This window comes from Papio anubis, unplaced genomic scaffold (genome assembly GCF_008728515.1).
Source record: "Papio anubis isolate 15944 unplaced genomic scaffold, Panubis1.0 scaffold66, whole genome shotgun sequence".
NCBI lineage: Eukaryota > Metazoa > Chordata > Mammalia > Primates > Cercopithecidae > Papio > Papio anubis.
In genome coordinates, this window is record NW_022166823.1 from 306,088 (window position 1) to 325,068 (window position 18,981).

General features: G+C 40.9%; 1 protein-coding gene and 1 long non-coding RNA gene across 2 annotated transcripts; both read right to left on the bottom strand.

Annotated features, from left to right (window-relative positions):
- On the bottom strand, positions 1–15,938 carry LOC116273416 (zinc finger protein 233-like). Its single transcript, XM_031662460.1, is given in 6 exon segments — positions 1–1,499; positions 1,502–3,244; positions 8,639–8,734; positions 9,264–9,390; positions 11,157–11,218; positions 15,869–15,938. Coding segments are annotated over 5 exon segments (2,010 nt in total). The 5' UTR covers positions 11,172–11,218; positions 15,869–15,938; the 3' UTR covers positions 1–1,470.
- Positions 15,939–16,733: 795 nt separating this feature from the next.
- On the bottom strand, positions 16,734–17,330 carry LOC116273417. The gene is made up of 2 exons (XR_004181757.1): positions 17,281–17,330; positions 16,734–16,937 (listed from the first exon to the last, which is right to left on the bottom strand). It is a non-coding gene; the product is annotated as an uncharacterized LOC116273417 (long non-coding RNA).
- Positions 17,331–18,981: the final 1,651 nt, after the last annotated feature.

An 18,981-nucleotide genomic window follows, 5' to 3' on the forward strand; every position in this document is an offset into this window, starting at 1 on the left:
CCTCGTGATCCACCCGCCTCAGCCTCCCAAAGTGCTGGGATTACAGGCATAAGCTACCGTGCCCAGCCTCTTCTTTTTAATTATGCATGCCAATAAATTTTGTTCCAGCTAGTTGGAGTGTGATTTTCTATTTCTCACAATTGAAAACATCTTGATTTAAACAACCATGAGCTCCAGCAGCCCACCCTAGTAATCTGGTGGTGACAAAGCAGAGCATTATTGGCCCTGTATTTCTTTTTTTGTTTTTATCTTTTTTATTTATTTTTTCTTTTTCATTTATTGGCCCTGTATTTCTGATGGTAGCATGAAACAAGATATCATGGAACTTAAGTACTCATTGTCCTGGAAGGTAAGGTTCAGGACAAAAAAAACCAGTGGGAAACTTTCTGCCACCTCCACTAAATAATACACCTGAGTAAACCCTTCATCCAATTACTATGATTTGATCATTACACACTGCATAACGTGTAATGGTGTCTGAGAAGTGTGGGGTGTTGTCCAAAATGCTGTGTCCTTAACAGGTTAGTCTAACATCTAAAATGCATGCCATATGATGTTCCCCTTTTTTGCAAAACCTTTCTCATGAAGCTTTATGGAACTAAAAACCAGTTGGGAATTTTTTCTTCATTCAGTCTGTTTCTGTCACAAAAGCTCCCAGAAAGAAAGATAGTAAAAGCCCCCACCAAAAAAACAGCACAGCTGTACACTGTATGGAAAAAGTCTTAAATGATCAGATAGAAATTTTGGCCTGTTACTGCTTGAAAAATGAAGCTGAACTGAGGACAGAAGCCAACTGCTAAAATATTACTCAAATTGTAGACTGCATGGTTTTCTGTGTTTTAATTAAATGTCATTTCCTTGAATTTATTTTAAGGCTTCTTGCAAGAATCCTTTTCTCAGTACAATTATAATGAAGAATTGGGGCTGAGCTCACTAAAATGTTCAAATATATGTCCTATATATGATAGATTTTTCCTATCAAATTAAACAATTCCAGGGAAGCCACTACTTGTTAGGTACTGGTTCAAGGTCATGATCATACAGCAGCAAACAATGTTCCTGCATGGAGCTTAGATTCTAGTGGACACAGATTTTGTCATGTCCCTCATTATACTTTTGATAAAGTTCTGACCTTATCATTTTGAAGTCTTCACTCCTGCATACTGCTTATTGAATGTGAAGGTTCTGATTCAAATGTATTGTATCATTCTTTATAGGGTTTCTTTGTTTTGTGTTCTCTTGACAACTGTGACATTTTGAGCTCTGCTTGAAACTGGTCATATTCATACAAAAAAATAGGTTTTCTTCAATGGAATTCAGATGACTATAAAAACTCAGCTCACTCGTGAATTCTTAAAACATGACATTTTATAAATATTCTCTGCTGTGCGGATTTTCTAGGAAAATGAGAAGTCTAACTCTTGAAGAGCACCTCTATCACACTCATCATGATTAATGGATTTATCACCATCATGGACTCTCTGATGAATCTGAAGACATGAACTCTTACTAAAGCCCTTACCACACACAAAACATTTGTATGGTTTCTCTCCAGTATGGACTCTCTGATGGGCTTGAAGATGTGAGGTCTGACTGAAGCTCTTACCACACATGCCACATTTATAGGGTTTCTCTCCCGTGTGGATCCTCTGATGAACGTGAAGATATGAGTTCCAGATGAAGCCTTTCCCACATTCTTCACATTTGTATGGTTTCTCTCCTGTGTGGACTTTCTGATGGGCTTGAAGATGTGAACTCCAACTGAAGCCTTTCCCACACACATCACATTTGTAGGGTTTCTCTCTAGTATGGACTCGCTGATGGTCCTGGAGATGCGAACTCTGACTAAAGCCCTTCCCACATGTCTCACATTTGTATGGCTTCTCTCCTGTGTGAACTCTCTGATGGGCCTGAAGGTGAGAGATCTGACTGAAGTCCTTCCCACATGTGTCACATTTGTAGGGTTTCTCTCCTGTATGGACTCTCTGATGGGCCTGAAGGTGGGAATTACGGCTGAAGTTCTTATCACACACATCACATTTGTAGGGTTTCTCTCCAGTGTGGATTCTCTGATGGGCTTGAAGATTTGAGGCCTTACTGAAGCCCTTATCACATACCTCACATGTATATGGTTTCTCTCCAGTGTGAACTCTCTGATGAAGACCAGAATTCCTATTAAATATCCTGTCACTTACTTCCCATTTGTATGTCTTCTCTCTAGAGTGACCTCTCTGATGGGCTTGAAGTTGTGATGTCTGACTGAAGCCTTTATCATATACATCACATTTACAGGCTCTCTCTCCAGCACTATCTACACAGTGAATGTCAAAATCTAAGCTATGATGGAAGCCCTTCCCACACGTGCCACATGTACACAACTTCTCTCCCGGGTGAGTAAGCTCATGGGAGGGAAGACAGGAGTTCTGGTTGAAGCTCTGGGCACATACCTGACATCTGTAGAGGTTCTCTCCTGTGCTGACTCTCTGATGAGGTTGCACATGTGAGCCCTGACTGAAGCCCTCACCACTGTCACCATTCTGATAGCATTTCTCTCCTATGTGGACACATTGATGCCTGGGAAGCCCTGAGCTGTAACCTATGCCCTTCCCATACTCGACACTTACCTGAGGCTTGTCTTCTAAGTGTAGTTGCTGGTGAAGTTCAAGATTAGAGCTAACACTGAAGCCTTTTTCATTCTCATTAGAGGTTTGCTTTCCTGATTGGATTACGCTATGTTGGGATGATTCCTTCACACAGTCTTTTCCACAATTATTGTGGCTAAAAGCTTTCTCTCTTTTGTGTACTCCATGACCATCATGTTGATAAGCAATCCTTTGCGTAACACAATGGTCACATTTACAGAGATTATTTTTTACATCAATTTGCTGACACCTACTCTGATAATTCTGTGGTTCTCTCAGATACATTTTCCTCCAGAAATCCCAGGTGGTCCTCATTGGAAGCTCTTGATTTTTGATGCTATTTGAACTCTCCCCTTGCCCCTTTATTGTATAGTTCTCATCTTCAGAGACCTGAATAGATTCTCCTGTCCACACCTGACAGGGGGAATCACCTTGTTTTAGCAACTTGGACCTCTGGCCTTGAAGATTTATTATGAAGTCTTGATTACTGGTTAATTTACTTGTAAATTGTTCCCATATTTGCCAGCATATAAGTTCTTCATATGAAAGGAATCTTAATCTTACTTCTTGAAGGATATCTATCTCATTTTGATTCCTGTGTCCTGGAATGATAAAGAGAACTCAGAAATGAAAATGAAGACAAGTGAATATTTGTTCAGAAATAAAAAACATTTCACAGGTTGACCACACTGGGAAACCTTAATAAACCAGTGGAGAATTCAGCTTGACTTTATCATTGGGTTTTTTTTTTTTTTTTCTTTTTTTTTTTTGAGACGGAGTCATGCTCTGTCACCCAGGCTGGAGTGCAATGGTGTGATCTCGGCTCACTGCAAGCTCTGCCTCCTGGGTTCACGCCATTCTCTTGTGTCAGCCTCCCGAGTAGCTGGGACTACAGGCAACCGCCACCATGCCCAGCTCTTTTTTTTGTATTTTTAGTAGAGATGGGGTTTCACTGTGTTAGCCAGGATGGTCTCGATCTCCTGACCTCATAATCTGCCCGCCTTGGCCTCCCAAAGTGCTGGGATTACAAGCCACCGTGCCCGGCCTATCATTGGTTTTTTTCATGCCTATGGGAACAAAAAAGGCTGGTTTCTATATACAAAATGTTAATGAGACTCATTTAGAGCTATACCAAGATTGTTTTGTTTTTGTTTGTTTTTTTCTTTTTTTGAGACGGAATCTCACTCTGTCACCCAGGCTGGAGTGTGGTGGCATGATCTCGGCTTACTGAAACCTCCACCACTGGGGTTCAAGTGATTCTCCCGCCTCAGCCTCTGGAGGAGCTGGGACTACAAGTGCATGCCACCACACCCCATTAATTTTTTTGTATTTTTAGTAGAGACAGGGTTTCACCATGTTGGCCAGGCTGGTCTTGAACTCCTGACCTCAAGTCATCTGCCTGCCTTGGCCTCCCAAAGTGCTAGGATTACAGGTGTGAGCCACCATGCCTGGCCAATACCAAGACTTATGTATGTGGTCAAATACACATACAGAGCAACAAAAAGATGTCCTAGAAAGATGTTATAGAAGAGTAACTTTACCTCCTTGTCCATAAGAATAATCACTTAAAAATCCTCTCCTCTTTTCCATGGCAGATGTATAAAATCTACAAAATCCTGGCTATATGTAAGCCTCAGAATCATGGTTACATTGTACAACCTGCATCTGTATATGATAAAAAGTCCAAAATGGTTAGAAAAGCCTGAATCTCTCCTTCAGCATTTATAAGTGGATTGTTAAGTGATGCCAAGAATTCTCAGAGAAAGAGGGGACATCTTTGGCAAAAGTGAAGAGAATATAGAAAAATATCTTCTCTGTCTTGAGAATGAACCCATAAGATAGTACCATTATTTCCTTAATTTAGTCCTTAAAATATACATTTGATGAGCTAGATTTGGGAGAATTCTCCTTCTTTTCAATGAGGTTCTAAGTATATAATATTCAATTAGTGAACATGATAAGTGAAAAAAAATGAGAAAACATATTCCCATAGCTGACACACCCTATAGGAGAGTAAAGGCATTGAAAATTGTTGCCACTTGGTTTGACTGACTTTTCTGATAAACCTAAATGGCTAATACAAGATGGTCCCCAGTGATCACTCCCCGTTGCAATCCACTCCCTTTTGAAGTCCCCTCCCACACTGTATCAAGCTTGGTCTGTGAAACCAATAGAATATGGCAGAAGTGATGATCTGTCACTTCTGATGCTAGGTCATAAAAACACTGCGCTTCTATCTTCCACTCTCCTGAATCACTGGGTCTGGGGGAAACCAGCTGCCATGTTTTGAGGACACTTCAGCAGCCTAGGGAACGGCTCACTTAGCAAGGATGCGAGGCCTCCTGCCACAGCCATGTGAACGAGCCCACCTTGGAAGCAGGTCCTTCAGTCCCAGTCAAGCCTTCCGGGGACTGCAGCTGCGTCACTCTTTGACAACAGCTTTTTGAGATCCTGAGCGAGAACCCCTCAGCTAAGCTGCTCCCGTATGCCTAACCCACAGAAACTGTAAACCAGTGTTCGTTGTTTTAAGGTGCTAAGGTTTTTGTTTTGTTTTGAGACGAAGTTTCGCTCGTGTTCCCAAGGCTGGAGTGCAATGGTATGATATCAGCTCAATGCAACCTCTGCCTTCAGGGTTCAAGTGATTCTCCTGCCTCAGCCTCCCCAGTAGTTGGGATTACAGGCAGCCGCCACCACACCTGGCTAATTTGTGTGTGTGTGTGTGTATTTTTAGTAGAGATGGGGTTTCACCATGTTGGCCAGGCTGGTCTCGAACTCCTGACCTCAGGTGATCTGCCTGCCTCAGCCTCCTAAAGTGCTGGGATTACAGGTGTGAGCCACCGCATCTGGCCAAGGTGCTAAGTTTTACAGTAATTTGTTATACAATAATTGATGACTAACATAGGTGTCATAAAAATTATAACTAGGCTGAACATACGTCAGAAGAGTAACTATGTGCTGAAATAGTCCTTTAATGACACCTCTTTATTCCCTGCCGGTGAACTTTCTCCAGGAGAAGTAAAGACAGTGAGATCCACTCAGCACCCTTCTCTGTGAGGTTTTGTTTTATTGATCCTTGAGGGAGAAGATGCCCTTTAATTTGTACTTCTGTCCAGTGAAAATAGACCTCAGGAATATTTTGTGTAGGTGGAGCTGGGTACCTAGATGGACAGGCAGAGTGTGAAACCCTGAAAAATTCTGATGTTCACTCTGAAGAGAGGTGAGGGTAGAATACACTGTCAGATTTGTTCAGTTTTCCAAGGGCTGTAAGTTACATAGTTATATCCTTTTGTCAAAACTCATCCAATTGCACACTTAAGGTGTGCACATGTAAATTTTAACTCAGTAAAAAAGAACTGTAAAACAAGCCATTTTACTTTCTGAAAATTTAGGGAGCTATACACTTATAATTTGTACAGTTTTCTGTATATATTTCAATAAAAATTTGGCCAAAAATTAAAAAAAAAAATAAAGATTTGTGGCTGGGCATGGTGGCTCATGCCTATAATCCCAGCACTTTGGGAGGCCAAAGCAGGCAGATCACAAGGTCAAGAGATGGAGACCATCCTGGCCAACATGGTGAAACTCCATCTCTACTAAAAATACGAAAATTAGCTGGGTGTGGTGGCGTGCTCCTATAGTCCCCACTACTTGGGAGGCTGAGGTAGGAGAATCGCTTGAACCTGAGAGGCAGAGGTTGCAGTAAGCCGAGATTGTGCCACTGCACTCTAACCTGGCGACAGAGCAAGACTCCATCTCAAAAAAAAAAGAAAAAAAAGTAAAGATTTGCTCAAGGAGGCAAAGAAGAAGTTGGGAAGCTACCTATTAAGAAAAAAAAAAAAAGGACAATGGCAATAACTGGGATCAAATTCCCAAGTTTAGGTTTGTACACAAAAATGAGGCAGTCAGAAACAAAAAAAAGAAAATTTTTAAAAATGAGGCAGTCAGCCAAAGAAGTCAGCATCCAGCATTCCTGACTGCAATGCAGTAAACTTTCATGCAGCATGGAGATACAAGAAAATAAAAGATAAGAAGATTGAAAAGATTTTACTACCCCAGCTACTTCCAAAATCCAGGGTCTGTCTCTCTCAGCTAAGCAGAGAGATTCTCCTGGGTTTTTGGTTTGCTTTTTTGTTTGTTTGATTTAGTTTTGGGTTTTGGTGGGTAAAGTCAAGTAGGAATGACTTTAATTCGTATATTTTAGGTATTTATGATGTATATTCAAATTAAAGATAAATGAAGGAAGGAGTGAAGAAAAGGGGGAATGAAATAAGGAAGAGAAAGAATAGAAAGAGAGGGGTGAAAGCAGCGCAGGGAGGTTGTCCCTGGGTGTATGGATAAGGCAACTCTCACCAAAGGTCACGCAGATAACACAGGTTAGGGAGAGCTGTGAGGGAGCCATTTCACTACTATTCAAATGAAAACACCTATCCTTCATCCATTAACTGACGTTACTGACATCAGTCCATTAACCCATTCAGTTACTCATTCAACAAATATTGAATGAACGTGTACTATGTGCCAAGCCTATGAAAGGCAATAAGGATCAGCAATTTTAAAACAGGTAAAATTAGTGTTGGGCACAGTAGTGTACTCCTGTAGTCCCGGCCCAGGAGTTTGAGCTGCAGCAAGCTATGATTGTATCACTGCACTCTAGCCTAGGTGAAAAAGCCAGACCCCCATCTCTAAGAAAAGAAAAAGAAAAATGAAAAGAAAACAGGTAAAATTCTTACACTCAAGAAGTTACACTGTAGTGGGGAAAGAGACCATAAAAAAGTAAACAAAATATAATACATGAATATGTCAGCTGGTGATTGATGGTTAATCACAAAGGCAGAATAAAGAGATGGGTATTTAATTAAATGTATTTATTTATTTATTTTATTTATTTTTGAGACAGGGTCTTGTTCTGTCACCCAGGCTACAGTGCAGTGGCACAATTATAGCTCACTGCGAGCTAATTTTTTTATTTGTTGTAGAGGTGGGGTCTCGCTGTGTTGTCCAGGCTGGTCTTAAACTCTTGGCCTCAAGTGATCCTCCCACCTTGGCTTCCCAAAGTGCTGAGATTACAGGGATGAGCCATCTCGCCCAACCAAGGATAGGTATTTTAAACAGGGTAGTCAAAGCAGGTTTCTGTGATGTTTCTATGATGAGATGACATCTGACCAGATACAAAGGAAGTAGGTAGGGAGCCAAGAGGATGTATGAGGTAAGAACATCCCATGCAGACAGAACAGCAGGGCTTCAGGTAGAGAGAAATACATGCAGGCCAGGCACAGTGGCTCACGCCTGTAATCCTAACACTTTGGGAGGCTGAGGTGGGAGGATTGCTTGAGCTCAGGAGTTTGAAACCAGCCTGGTAACATGGTAAGACCTCATCTCTACCAAAAAAATACATACATATATATATAAAATATATGTATGTATTTTTAAAATTAGCCTGGTTTAGTGGCATGTGCCTGTAGTCCCATTCCAGCTACTCAGGAGGCTGAGGTGAGAAGATCAATTGAGCCCGGGAGGTCGAGGCTGCAGTGAACCATGATTGCACCACTGCACTTCAGCCTGGGCCACAGAATGAGACCCGTCTTTAAAAAAACATAAAAAACAAAAGCACACTGGGCATGTATAAGAAACACACAGCAGTCTTGTGTGGCTGGAAAGGAGTGAAAGGCAAAGGATAGAAAATAAATTCACAGGGAGTGGGTGGCCAGGTCACATAGGACCCTGAAGGCTCATACAGATTTCGGAATTAATGAGTGAGATGGGAAGTTGCAGAAGGGTTTTGAGCCAAGAAGCAATATGATCTGACTTACAAGATCTGGCTGCTAGGTGGAGAATGGACTGGAGGGAGGTAAAAGGAGGAAGGTCATGTGCAAGCTGCTGCAGTAAACCGGGGTGATGAATGCTGAGGGCTTGGGCCAGGCTGGTGGCCTAGGAGGTGGTGAGGAGGAGAGGACTGGGTTGTACCACGCAAAGACTCAGAGCTGCATGGTTCTCACCTGAACAGCCATCTCCTTGGATTTCTGTCTCCGTCAGCCACAGTTTGTCTTCTCTTCCCAACTGTAGTATCACATCTAGTTTGAAGGGGTGATAGCCTGTGAAAAAGAAATGGCATATATATAAAGTGAATACATTATAGTCAAAAATTTTAATTCCAACACTACCATTTTCATGCGCTCTAAGTAGTATTTTTCAAAATTGTGATCATGAACTGTTATCTGAATACCTTTTAATTTGTGATCCGGTACACAAATACATAAGTGTCAATCACTGAATCAAGTGATCAGATAATCTGATCCTATCCATTGTCTACTTTGATCACATCTTTCCTGTTTCTGCTTACAATTTTTGCTGCACTGAGTGCAGTTCTTGACAAGGAGCTATAATATTTCTACTTCATTAAACACAATATAACTCACCAACTGATTTCAAAGCCCACCAAGATTTCACAACAGCAATTTGAGAAAAATAGACAAAGTATAGACAAGGTATCCCTGGGGAATTAGGAAATTCACATCCCCAAGTTCAGGGAAGCATTTTAAGCATCTCAAAGTCTTAAATAATTGAAAGCAGGACGGTCCAGAGGGCTGACTTTCAGTTACAATTTGAGGTGCTTGTGCTCACCCACTGACAGCCAGTTCCTGAAGTTCTCCAGCATCACATCTTGGTACAGCTTTCTCTGGGCAAGGTCCAGCAACCCCAACTCCTCCCTGGTGAAGACCACAGCCACATCCTTGAATGTCACCATCTCCTACAACATCAAGTAGATGTAATCTCAATCTGATGGCCAATATCTACTGGGAGAGAGGCAGCACTAAGCAGGTAGAAAGAACAGGCAGGAAAATGTTCTGGATTGTGAAGGCCTCAAATCAACTTTAAGTAGCTTCCTCCTTTTCTCCATCCCACATGCCAGTCTCATAGACTACTTTTCCACAGTCACATCAAAAGTGTATGCTACTAAAAAATAACCCCTGTGTATTTGGTGACATTTGTAAGTATTCCAACAGTAAATGCCCCAGCACTGTAAACCTTGACTCACACGGAATATGTATTTTATAACTTGACTGATACTACGAAATTGTCCTAGAAATGTTGGGTCAATTTAGTACCAATGCCGAAAAAGGTGTTTGCACATGCATGTTTATAGTAGCACAATTTGCAATTGCAAAAATGTGGAACCAACCCAAATGCCCATCAATCAATGAGTAGATAACGAAACTGTGTGGCCAGGCACAGTGGCTCACGCCTGTAATCCCAGCACTTTGGGAGACTGAGGCAGGTGAATCATGAGGTCAGAAGTTCGAGACCAGCCTGGCCAACATGGTGAAACCATCTCTACTAAAAATACAAAAAAGTGGTCGAAAGTGCCTGCAATCCCAGCTACTCGGGAGGCTGAGGCAGGAGAATTGCTTGAACCCGGGAGGCAGAGATTGCAGTGAGCCAGGATCACGCCACTGCACTCCAGCCCAGGCAACAGTACTAGGCTCCGTCTCAAAAAAAAAAAAAAAAAAAAAGGGAAAAGAAACTGTGGTGTATATATATATGATGGAATAGTACTCAGCCATAAAAAGGAATGAATTAATGGCATTCACAGCAAGCTGGATGATATTGGAGACTATTATTCTATATGAAGTAACTCAGGAATGGAAAACCAAACATCGTATGTTCTCACTCATAAATGGGAGCTAAGCTATGAGGATCCAGAGGTATAAGAATGACACAATGGACTTTAGGGCCTCAGCTGAGGGATAACAGAGGATGCCTCTGGGGAGTAAGGAACTAACTTGAAAGAGACAGGAGGGACCTTTTTGGGGTAATATAAGTGTCCTATATCTTGTTCTGAGTGGTGGGCTAATGCAATTATACAACTGTCAGAGTGGGATATACAACTGTTATTGACCTGACCACTTAAGAGATATGTAATTTTGTAAGTAAATATTGCATTTTTAAAGCCTCATGAAAAAGTATTGCAAATTGAAATAACATTTAGAGACACAATATTGTGTATGTTTGTTCATAGCCTCTGAAAAATTAGACACAAAATGAAAACCCTTCTGAGACAAATACATAAACACTAAATCATACAAAACTCCAGCGATAACATTAACTGAAAAAAGAAAATTATATATAGAATGTGACTGTAGTTCTGTAAAATACACTGATGAGTATACATATAAGACACACAATATGTAAATACATATAAAGTAGTATGGAGGAAATAGATGATTTGTATTTTAGTGTAGTAATGTGGACGTTTTCTCCCATTTTTTGATATCTATGAATTTTTGTACTACTACTTATGAAATAAAGAAGATAAAATAAAACTACCAAAACTAAAAACAAAACAAAAGCTAAAGACATAAACAAAAAATTGAACCAATCGACAATCAAGTAACTAGCAGATCCCAAATACCAGTTTTCCTCCTTTATCTTTCTCAAGGAAGAGGAAAAAAAAGTGTCTAATCTTTGAGGGAAAGAGATGTCATTTTAAGAGATAAAAATCAAAACTCAACTCACCCGAAACTTGGTCATTTTCTCCTGCTCCTTCTAGGGAAGGGCAGGGTCCTGCGAAGGCAGAACTGGGAAAAGAAAGAAGCCATGAGAAATAGGACATAGCCCACATGGCCGTTCTGGGTGAATTTTTAAAAGGTGGCCGAGCATGGTGGCTCACACCTGTAATCCCAGCACTTTGGGAGGCCGAGGCAGGCAGATTGCTTGACCTCAGGAGTTCGAGACTAGCCTGGGCAACATGACGAAACCCCATCTCTACAAAAAAATACAAAAATTAGCCGGGTGTGGTGGCACACACCTGTAATCCCAGTTACTCTGGAGGCTGAAGTGGGAGGATGGCTCGAGCCTGGAAGGTGGAGGTTGCAGTGAGCCAAGATGGTGCCACTGTACTCCAGCCTAGGCAGTACAGCCAAACTTTGTCTCAAAAAAAAAAAAAAAAGACCCTTTCTTCAGCACATATCACTAGCCGCTCAGCCAGGGGCCCTTCTGCAGTAAACAACCTGCCCGATTCTAAGTAGCAAGCCTAACATAAGAGCCCTTTGTAGTTTCCAGGGTTATCATTCTCATACTGGACACTGTGGGAAATGAAAGGCAGCAGAATGTACTTGCTACAAAAGTGGATTCTGGGGTCACAAGGTCTGGGGTCAAATCCTGGCTTGGCTACTAACTCTTTAAGCTCATTAACCTCCCCATTCCTCAAATCCGTCACCTGCAAATGAGAAAAATAGTGCTTTCTTGCAAGATTATTATAAGGGTCAAATGTGTGAACAGATGGAAACTCTTATAAATGATTTCCCTGTAGTTGCACAAAAGCAGATGATATTATGCATCATAAAATTGTTGTTACAAATGTCTTTTGCCATCATTTCCAACAAAAGAATCTTTTATAACATCCAGATTTCAAAGACTGTACAATGCTTTATCTTATGAAATTCACCTTTACCTCTGAAAAGTCTATAATTCTGATTGGCTACATTACTTACTACTTTGTTGTCCTGTAATATTTAATTGATATCAGTGTTCAGTTTTATAAAAGGTATAAATATTTATGAATTTTCTTCATGTAGACAGGAGAGTCTTAGTGGTGTATCTCCCTTTCCCATGCTCACTGTCGCAAGGAAATACTAATTTAAAATGTGTCTCTGCGATTGTTTTTTCTAATTTTGAATGAAAGTTTGACAGTATGTGTCTCACTTAAGTGAAAAATACTGTAGTACTAATAATAGATCCTAATCTACAGAGTTGCTTTTGGGATTAAGTGAGCAAATCAAATAGTCTTGGCTAGGCTAATCCATAGAGACAAAAAATAAATTAATAGTTGCCAGAGGCTGAGAGAGGAGATAGTAAAGAATGATGGCTAGGGAATAGGAGGTTTCTTTTGGGGGTGATACAGATGTTCTTGAATTAGAAAATAGTGATGGTTGTACAACCTAACATTGTGAATACACTAAATGCCGCCGAATTGTACACTTTAAAAGGGTGAATTATATGGTATATGAATTATGACTCAATTTTTAAAATAGTGGGGAAAAGCCTTGATTCAGTGTCGGGCACATTATATAAGCTCTCAGTAAGTGATGACATGATGACTGTTGTTCCCATTTAGTGGATGAGGAAGCTGAGGATTACTGAGATTAAGTTACCCAAGGTCACAGAGCTGGTGAGGTGAGACTGCATCTAAATCCAGCTGAGTCCGGAGCCTGTCTCTTAATCGTGTCTCCTTCTCTAATCAGAAATATGAAGACATGGAAGGAGTCATGTCTTAGAGATCAGAGAAAGGGGAGTTGGAGGGTGTGAACTGCTGAAAATGATCTGCTGAGAGATACTGGAGCCAGATGATGAGGAACCTAATATCCTAATTGACTCTTCTGACGTACTAGCTCTTTGTGCCTGTTTCCTTGCCCATAAAGTGAGGACAACAACAGCATCTACTTCGTAGGGTTATTAAGAGGTTTCAGTGAGTATATACAAGATAGCGTTCAATACAGATAGCTACTCCCGTTCACGGGTCCTCCTACTTCAGGCAGAAACACTCTAGTAGGGAAAAGAGCAATGTATTCTCTTCTCAAAGCTAGGGAGAGATCAATTCTTAACATCCAATTCCCTTTGTTCTGGTCCTATATTTCCCTGCACCCTCCTGCTCTGCTCAGTAACAGGATTTTGCAAGACTTGACATTTCACAACATTTAGTAGAAAAAAGCAAATGGGGTCTGGAGTGCCTGGCTCAGCTCTGCTCACTATATGTACCAGGGCCACTTTTCTAGGCCTGAATTTCCAGACTTTGTTCATTCCTAGGTTGTCAAGTCCTCTCGTGCCTTTGCTCCTGCCACTCTGCCTCCAGAGAGGACCAGCTTCCCTGTCCTTCTCTGTAATCCCTCCTCTTGGAAGCATTCTGAGTAGCTGGGGCATTTGGGGTATAATTAGTAAATCAAGCATCTGTTTTGCCTGTGAGATAATGAACAATTACTCATCTTTTTATCCCAAGCACCTAGAGTATAGTGAGTATTTGATGCACACGGAATCAAAGAATGACACACAGACAAGGATTGTACTAATTGATCTCCAAGATTCTCTTGAGCTACAAAATTCTGAGACTATTCCTAATTGGGAGGAGGAGAAGATGAACTTTATCTGTCAATTTCTTCTTGCTTTTTAATTTCATTTGCTTTGCTCAATTAACATCAAGGTCATCCTTCAAAGTGAAATCATTAAGCCGGGCGCAGTGGCTCACGCCTGTAATCCCAGCACTTTAGGAGGCCGAGACGGGCGGATCATGAGGTCAGGAGATCGAGACCATCCTGGCTAACACGGTGAAACCCCATCTCTACTAAAAAATACAAAAAACTAGCTGGGCAAGGTGGCGGGCGCCTGTAGTCCCAGCTACTCGGGAGGCTGAGCCAGGAGAATGACGTGAACCCAGGAGGCGGAGCTTGCAGTGAGCTGAGATCCGGCCACTGCACTCCAGCCTGGGCGACAGAGTGAGACTCCGTCTCAAAAAAAAAAAAAAAAGTGAAATCATTCATAAAAGGGTCATAGATTGTGGATAATGTAAACCCTATCTATTTATTTATTTTAATAGCAGTGTCAGGTATTTACTCAAATGTCATCTCCTCAGAGTTCTTCCCTGCAAATCCTTTAAAAATTTTTTCTTTGATTATTACTCTTGAGCATCTCCCAGTCATTGCCTAAGCTGTGAAACCATTTCTTTTCCTCTTTTTATTTTTATTTTTAATTTTTTTGAGACACACTTTCATTCTCTTTTCCAGGCTGGAGTGCAGTGGCATGATCTCAGCTCACTGCAACTTCTGCCTCCTGGGCTTAAGCGATCCTCCTACCTCAGCCTCCCGAGTAGCTGGGACCACAGGTGTGCACCACCACATCCAGCTAATTTTTTAATTTTTTTTGTAGAGATGGAGTCTCACTATGTTGCCCAGGCTGGTGTTGAACTCCTGGGCTCAAGCCACCCTCCCGCCTCAGCCTTCCAAAGTGTTGGGATTACAGGCATGAGCCACTGCACCCCCATGGGACTGACATTTCTCAGGGCTGAAGGAGAGTGTGGCACAAAGGTCAAGAACCCACTCTGCCTGAGCTCAAACTCCCAGTTCAGGCGCTTTCCTGTTGTTTTACTTTGGGAAGATAAATATTTTACCCATCAGTGTTGTCATCTGTAAAATAGGAATGATAATATTATCATTGTTATGAAGATTAAGCTAATGAATGCATGTAAAGCCTATAGAAGAGACCCTGGCACTCATTGTATTAACAATTATTACTCATTCATGAACACATGCCTAATCCAACCTCCCGTTTATTCCATAAATATTTGAGCTTTTGCCCAGCAGGAAAAATAATATTGCTAATGAGTGAAGGAAATCTGTTCTCCAACTGAGCAGAAATAGCAATAGCATGTATTAAGTCCTCTCACGTTGGGACAATGTTACAAAGAGTCAGGGGGTCGAGACCCTCCTCTCTGCAGCCCTCCGGTTAGTCAGGGCTGAGGAAGGAAAGGGGGTTGGAAGATATCCAAACTGTGTTTCTGGTCCAGGATGAATGACAGTGGACATCCCCAGGCACCACATGGAGGTGAGACACACTCATGCCTTAAAGGAGAAGGAAAAATAAAAAAGATGGAGAGAAAATTGACGCCCCCCTCCCCCCGTTAGGAAGCCAGGAACAGCCCCGCGGAGTGCAAGGATCAGAGAAGGGTGAGTGGCGCTGCACCTGGAGCTCAGAACCCACCGCGGGCTCACAGAAACTTTCAGAGACTGAACGCCTCTCCTCTCCGGGAAGAAATAAGAGATTGGCAACAACCAGCCACCTTTTCAGTGTGTGCCAGGATCGGTCCTAAGCATTTTTACATCTATCTTACGTAAATCTCACGAAACTCCTACCAGATAGGTACTACTATGAAATTCACTTTACAGAGGAGAAACGGAGAAATTATATGCCAAGATTATATTGCCAGAAGGCGGCAGAGCGTGTGGAAGGTGGGGAAAACCAGGGAACTTGAGCGCCCAGGACACCCTCAAACCAGACGTGCGACCAGGAGCCATTCCCAAATTGGAGACCCATGCACCGCCCTAAAAGCAAAGAGCAAGCAAAACATCGACCCCGCCCTCTGTAGCTTCTCTTTACTGAGGGCGAAGGCAGGCACCTGCGAGTCCCACGCCCAGGCCAGGAAAGCTCGCTGTAGATGCAGAGGTTCCGCGCTGACTCACCTCCCAGAGGGGATTGATGACGGCTGCCTCGCCCTCCTGCAGCGGAAGTGCACAAGGTTGCAACGACTCCTGCACTACACTTCCCAGAATGCCCGAGCGGAAACAGGCTACCGTCCCGCCCCGCCAAACGGAAGTAGTCTTAGCTACCTGTTTCTCACGCACTACGCTTCCTAAAATCTTCCGCAAGGCAGACCTTGCCACTTTAAATTATTTATTTATTTTTAAGTATGTTAGTGGATTCAGTTAACTGTTCTCAGGGGCTATTAGCGCTTGACCTTTATTTTTCTGTTCCTTCCCTGTTCTGTTTTCTTTGTTTCCTTTCTAAAGTGACACTACAACTAAGTGTGACTGGAAAGTTAAATGTGGCTGTTTCAAAGAGTGGAGAGGCAAAAAAAAAAAAAAGAAAAGAAAAAAGAAAATTAAAAAATGAAGTAAATGTGGCTGTATAGAGAGAAAGGTGAACAGAGAATCTCAAACTCTTTTTTATCTTATTGCATTCTTTACATGTGCCTGGATATATCTAGACAATGATATCTATCATGAGCGATTCAAAGATGTTAAAGACTCACAGGAAGGAAAAGTAACCTTTGATCGGGTCACAGAACAACAAAATTTTCTCATTTTTGTTGGGTTTAATTGATCACTTTGAAATACAGGGATTTTTGGCAAATGAAAGGAGCTGGCAGGGAAGTGAAGGAAATATGCTAACAGTGAACTATCTAAAATAAGAAATCAAGAAACTATTCCATTTACAAACACTACAAAAAAATTATACCTAGGACTACACTTAACCAAGGAAGTGAAAGAACTCCAGGTTGATAACTATAAAACACTGATGAAAGAAATTGAAGACGACACAGAAAAATGGAAAGATATTCCATATTTATTGATTGGAAGAATTAATGCAGTCAACCCTTGAACAACTCTGGGATTGGGACAGTCACCCCCATCACACAGTCAAAAATGCATCTATAGGCTGGTTTGGGTGCAGTAGTGTTACAACTGGTGATCACAACCAGTTCCAGATTTCTTTGTTCCTTCTTCACTCCAACTGCTTCACTTGACTAACCTTAAAAAAAAAAAAAAAAAAAGTTAAAAAGAATGCACGTAAAACTTTTGACTCTCAAAAAAACAGCTAATAGCCTACTATTAAACAGAATCCTTATAGATAACATAAACAATTAAAACATATTTTGTAGGTTCCATGTATTATATACTGTATTCTTACAATGAAATAAGCTAGAGAAAAGAAAATGTTACTAAGAAAATCAAGAGGAGCCAGGTGCAGTGGCTCATGCCTGTAATCCTAGCATTTTGGGTGGCCAAGGAGGGGCAGATCACGAGGTCAGCAGTTTGAGACCAGCCTGGCCAACATGGTGAAACCCCATCTCTACTAAAAATACAAAAATTACCTGGGCTTGGTGGCATATGCCTGTAATCCCAGCTACTCCAGAGGCTGAGGCAGGAGAATTGCTTGAACCCGGGAGGCAGAGGTTGCAGTGAGCTAATATTGTGCCACTGCACTCCAGCCTGAGCGACAGAGCGAGACTCCATCTAAAAATAAAAAAAGAAGAAGAAAAAGAAAATCAAGAGAAAGAGAAAATACATTTACAGTACTGTACTGTATTGATACTGTAAGTTTACACCATCTGTTTAAGAAACTGTCTTTCTGAAATAGCAGGCAACTGCAGCTTCAGACCTCAATTTACAGTACATAACAAGCAATCCAACTTTTATAATGTCATGACTTTTCTATGCATCTTAGGAGCACTTCCAACATCACTAGTGGCAGTTCACATAGGTCCCATGGTATTATTCAAGATTTATGGTATTGCACTAAACATAATAAGAAATAAGAGGAAACCATGAGATCACTTTTTACTGTAATATACAATTTACTGGAGAGATGAACTGCTCATTTTGAGATGATTAGCATCACTTGGAATTTTAAGCAGATATTCACACACATGAGCTCACCACAATAGTGACAGGAGATAGCTATTAAATTATTACAGTAGTGCAGCATGTACTACAGTTAACTTTATGCAGTTTTGATTTAATATTGCATCTTTGTTTTACATTTCTCCTCACTGTGAATGTACAGTCTGTGTTTGTGTGTGTAAGTTTTGATAAGTTTTACCTTTTTATAATAAATTCATATATATTTTATGGTAGTAAGTGATAAAATAGACTAATATCTACATATATTTTATGCATTCATGATATACCTAAATTTTTCTTAATTGTTTGATATTTCTAGGCTACATGGCTTATCTGTGAGCTTTTTCACATGTAAGTGGACCCGTGCAGTTTAAACCTGTGTTGTTCAAGGGCCAACTGTATTGTAATTTGCAAAAAAAACACCTAAATTATATCTTGAAAATGCTTCTTATTTCAACTTATATTTTTTTATATCCACTCAGCTTGCTCTTGAGATGATAAATACAATAGAATGATCATCAACACATCAAGTCAATGTGGAATCCAAAACGAAGTAATTATCTAACAGCCTTGTAAAAGCACGTGTATCAAGACTTCTTGCAGAGACTTTCTTTCCAATGTGGTTTTCTCTAGAAAGGAGAAAGTTGTTCTGTTTTATTTAAGTTATAGGGGGTGGGTATTGTGTATAGGATGGGTAGGAAACTGTCTTCGATATTTTCTACTACAATTTTTTTAGTTCAGTCAGCAGAATTTTGTTATTATTTTAGTACCAAAGGAATTCTGAATCATGTTTTGTTTTCATCTCAAAGTATTTTCTAACGTCCCTGTAACTTCTCTCCCCACTGGTTTTTATGAGGGTGCTGTTTAATTTCCACACATTTGTGAATTTTCCAGTTTTTCTCATTACTGATTTCCCCGTTTCATTTTTTTGTGACCTGAGAACATTTCATATGACTTTATCTTTCTGTTGATACGTGATTTTTTTTATTTTTATTGAGACCTGTTTTGCGCCATAATGTATGATCTATCCCAGAAAATGTTTCGTGACCACTTGAGAAAAATGTGTATTCTGCTGATTTTAGGTGGGGTGCTTTGTATATATCTGCTAGGAGTTTGGTTTATGTCTTTCCAAGTCCTCTAATTCTTTATTGATCTTTTGTCTGGTTGTTCTA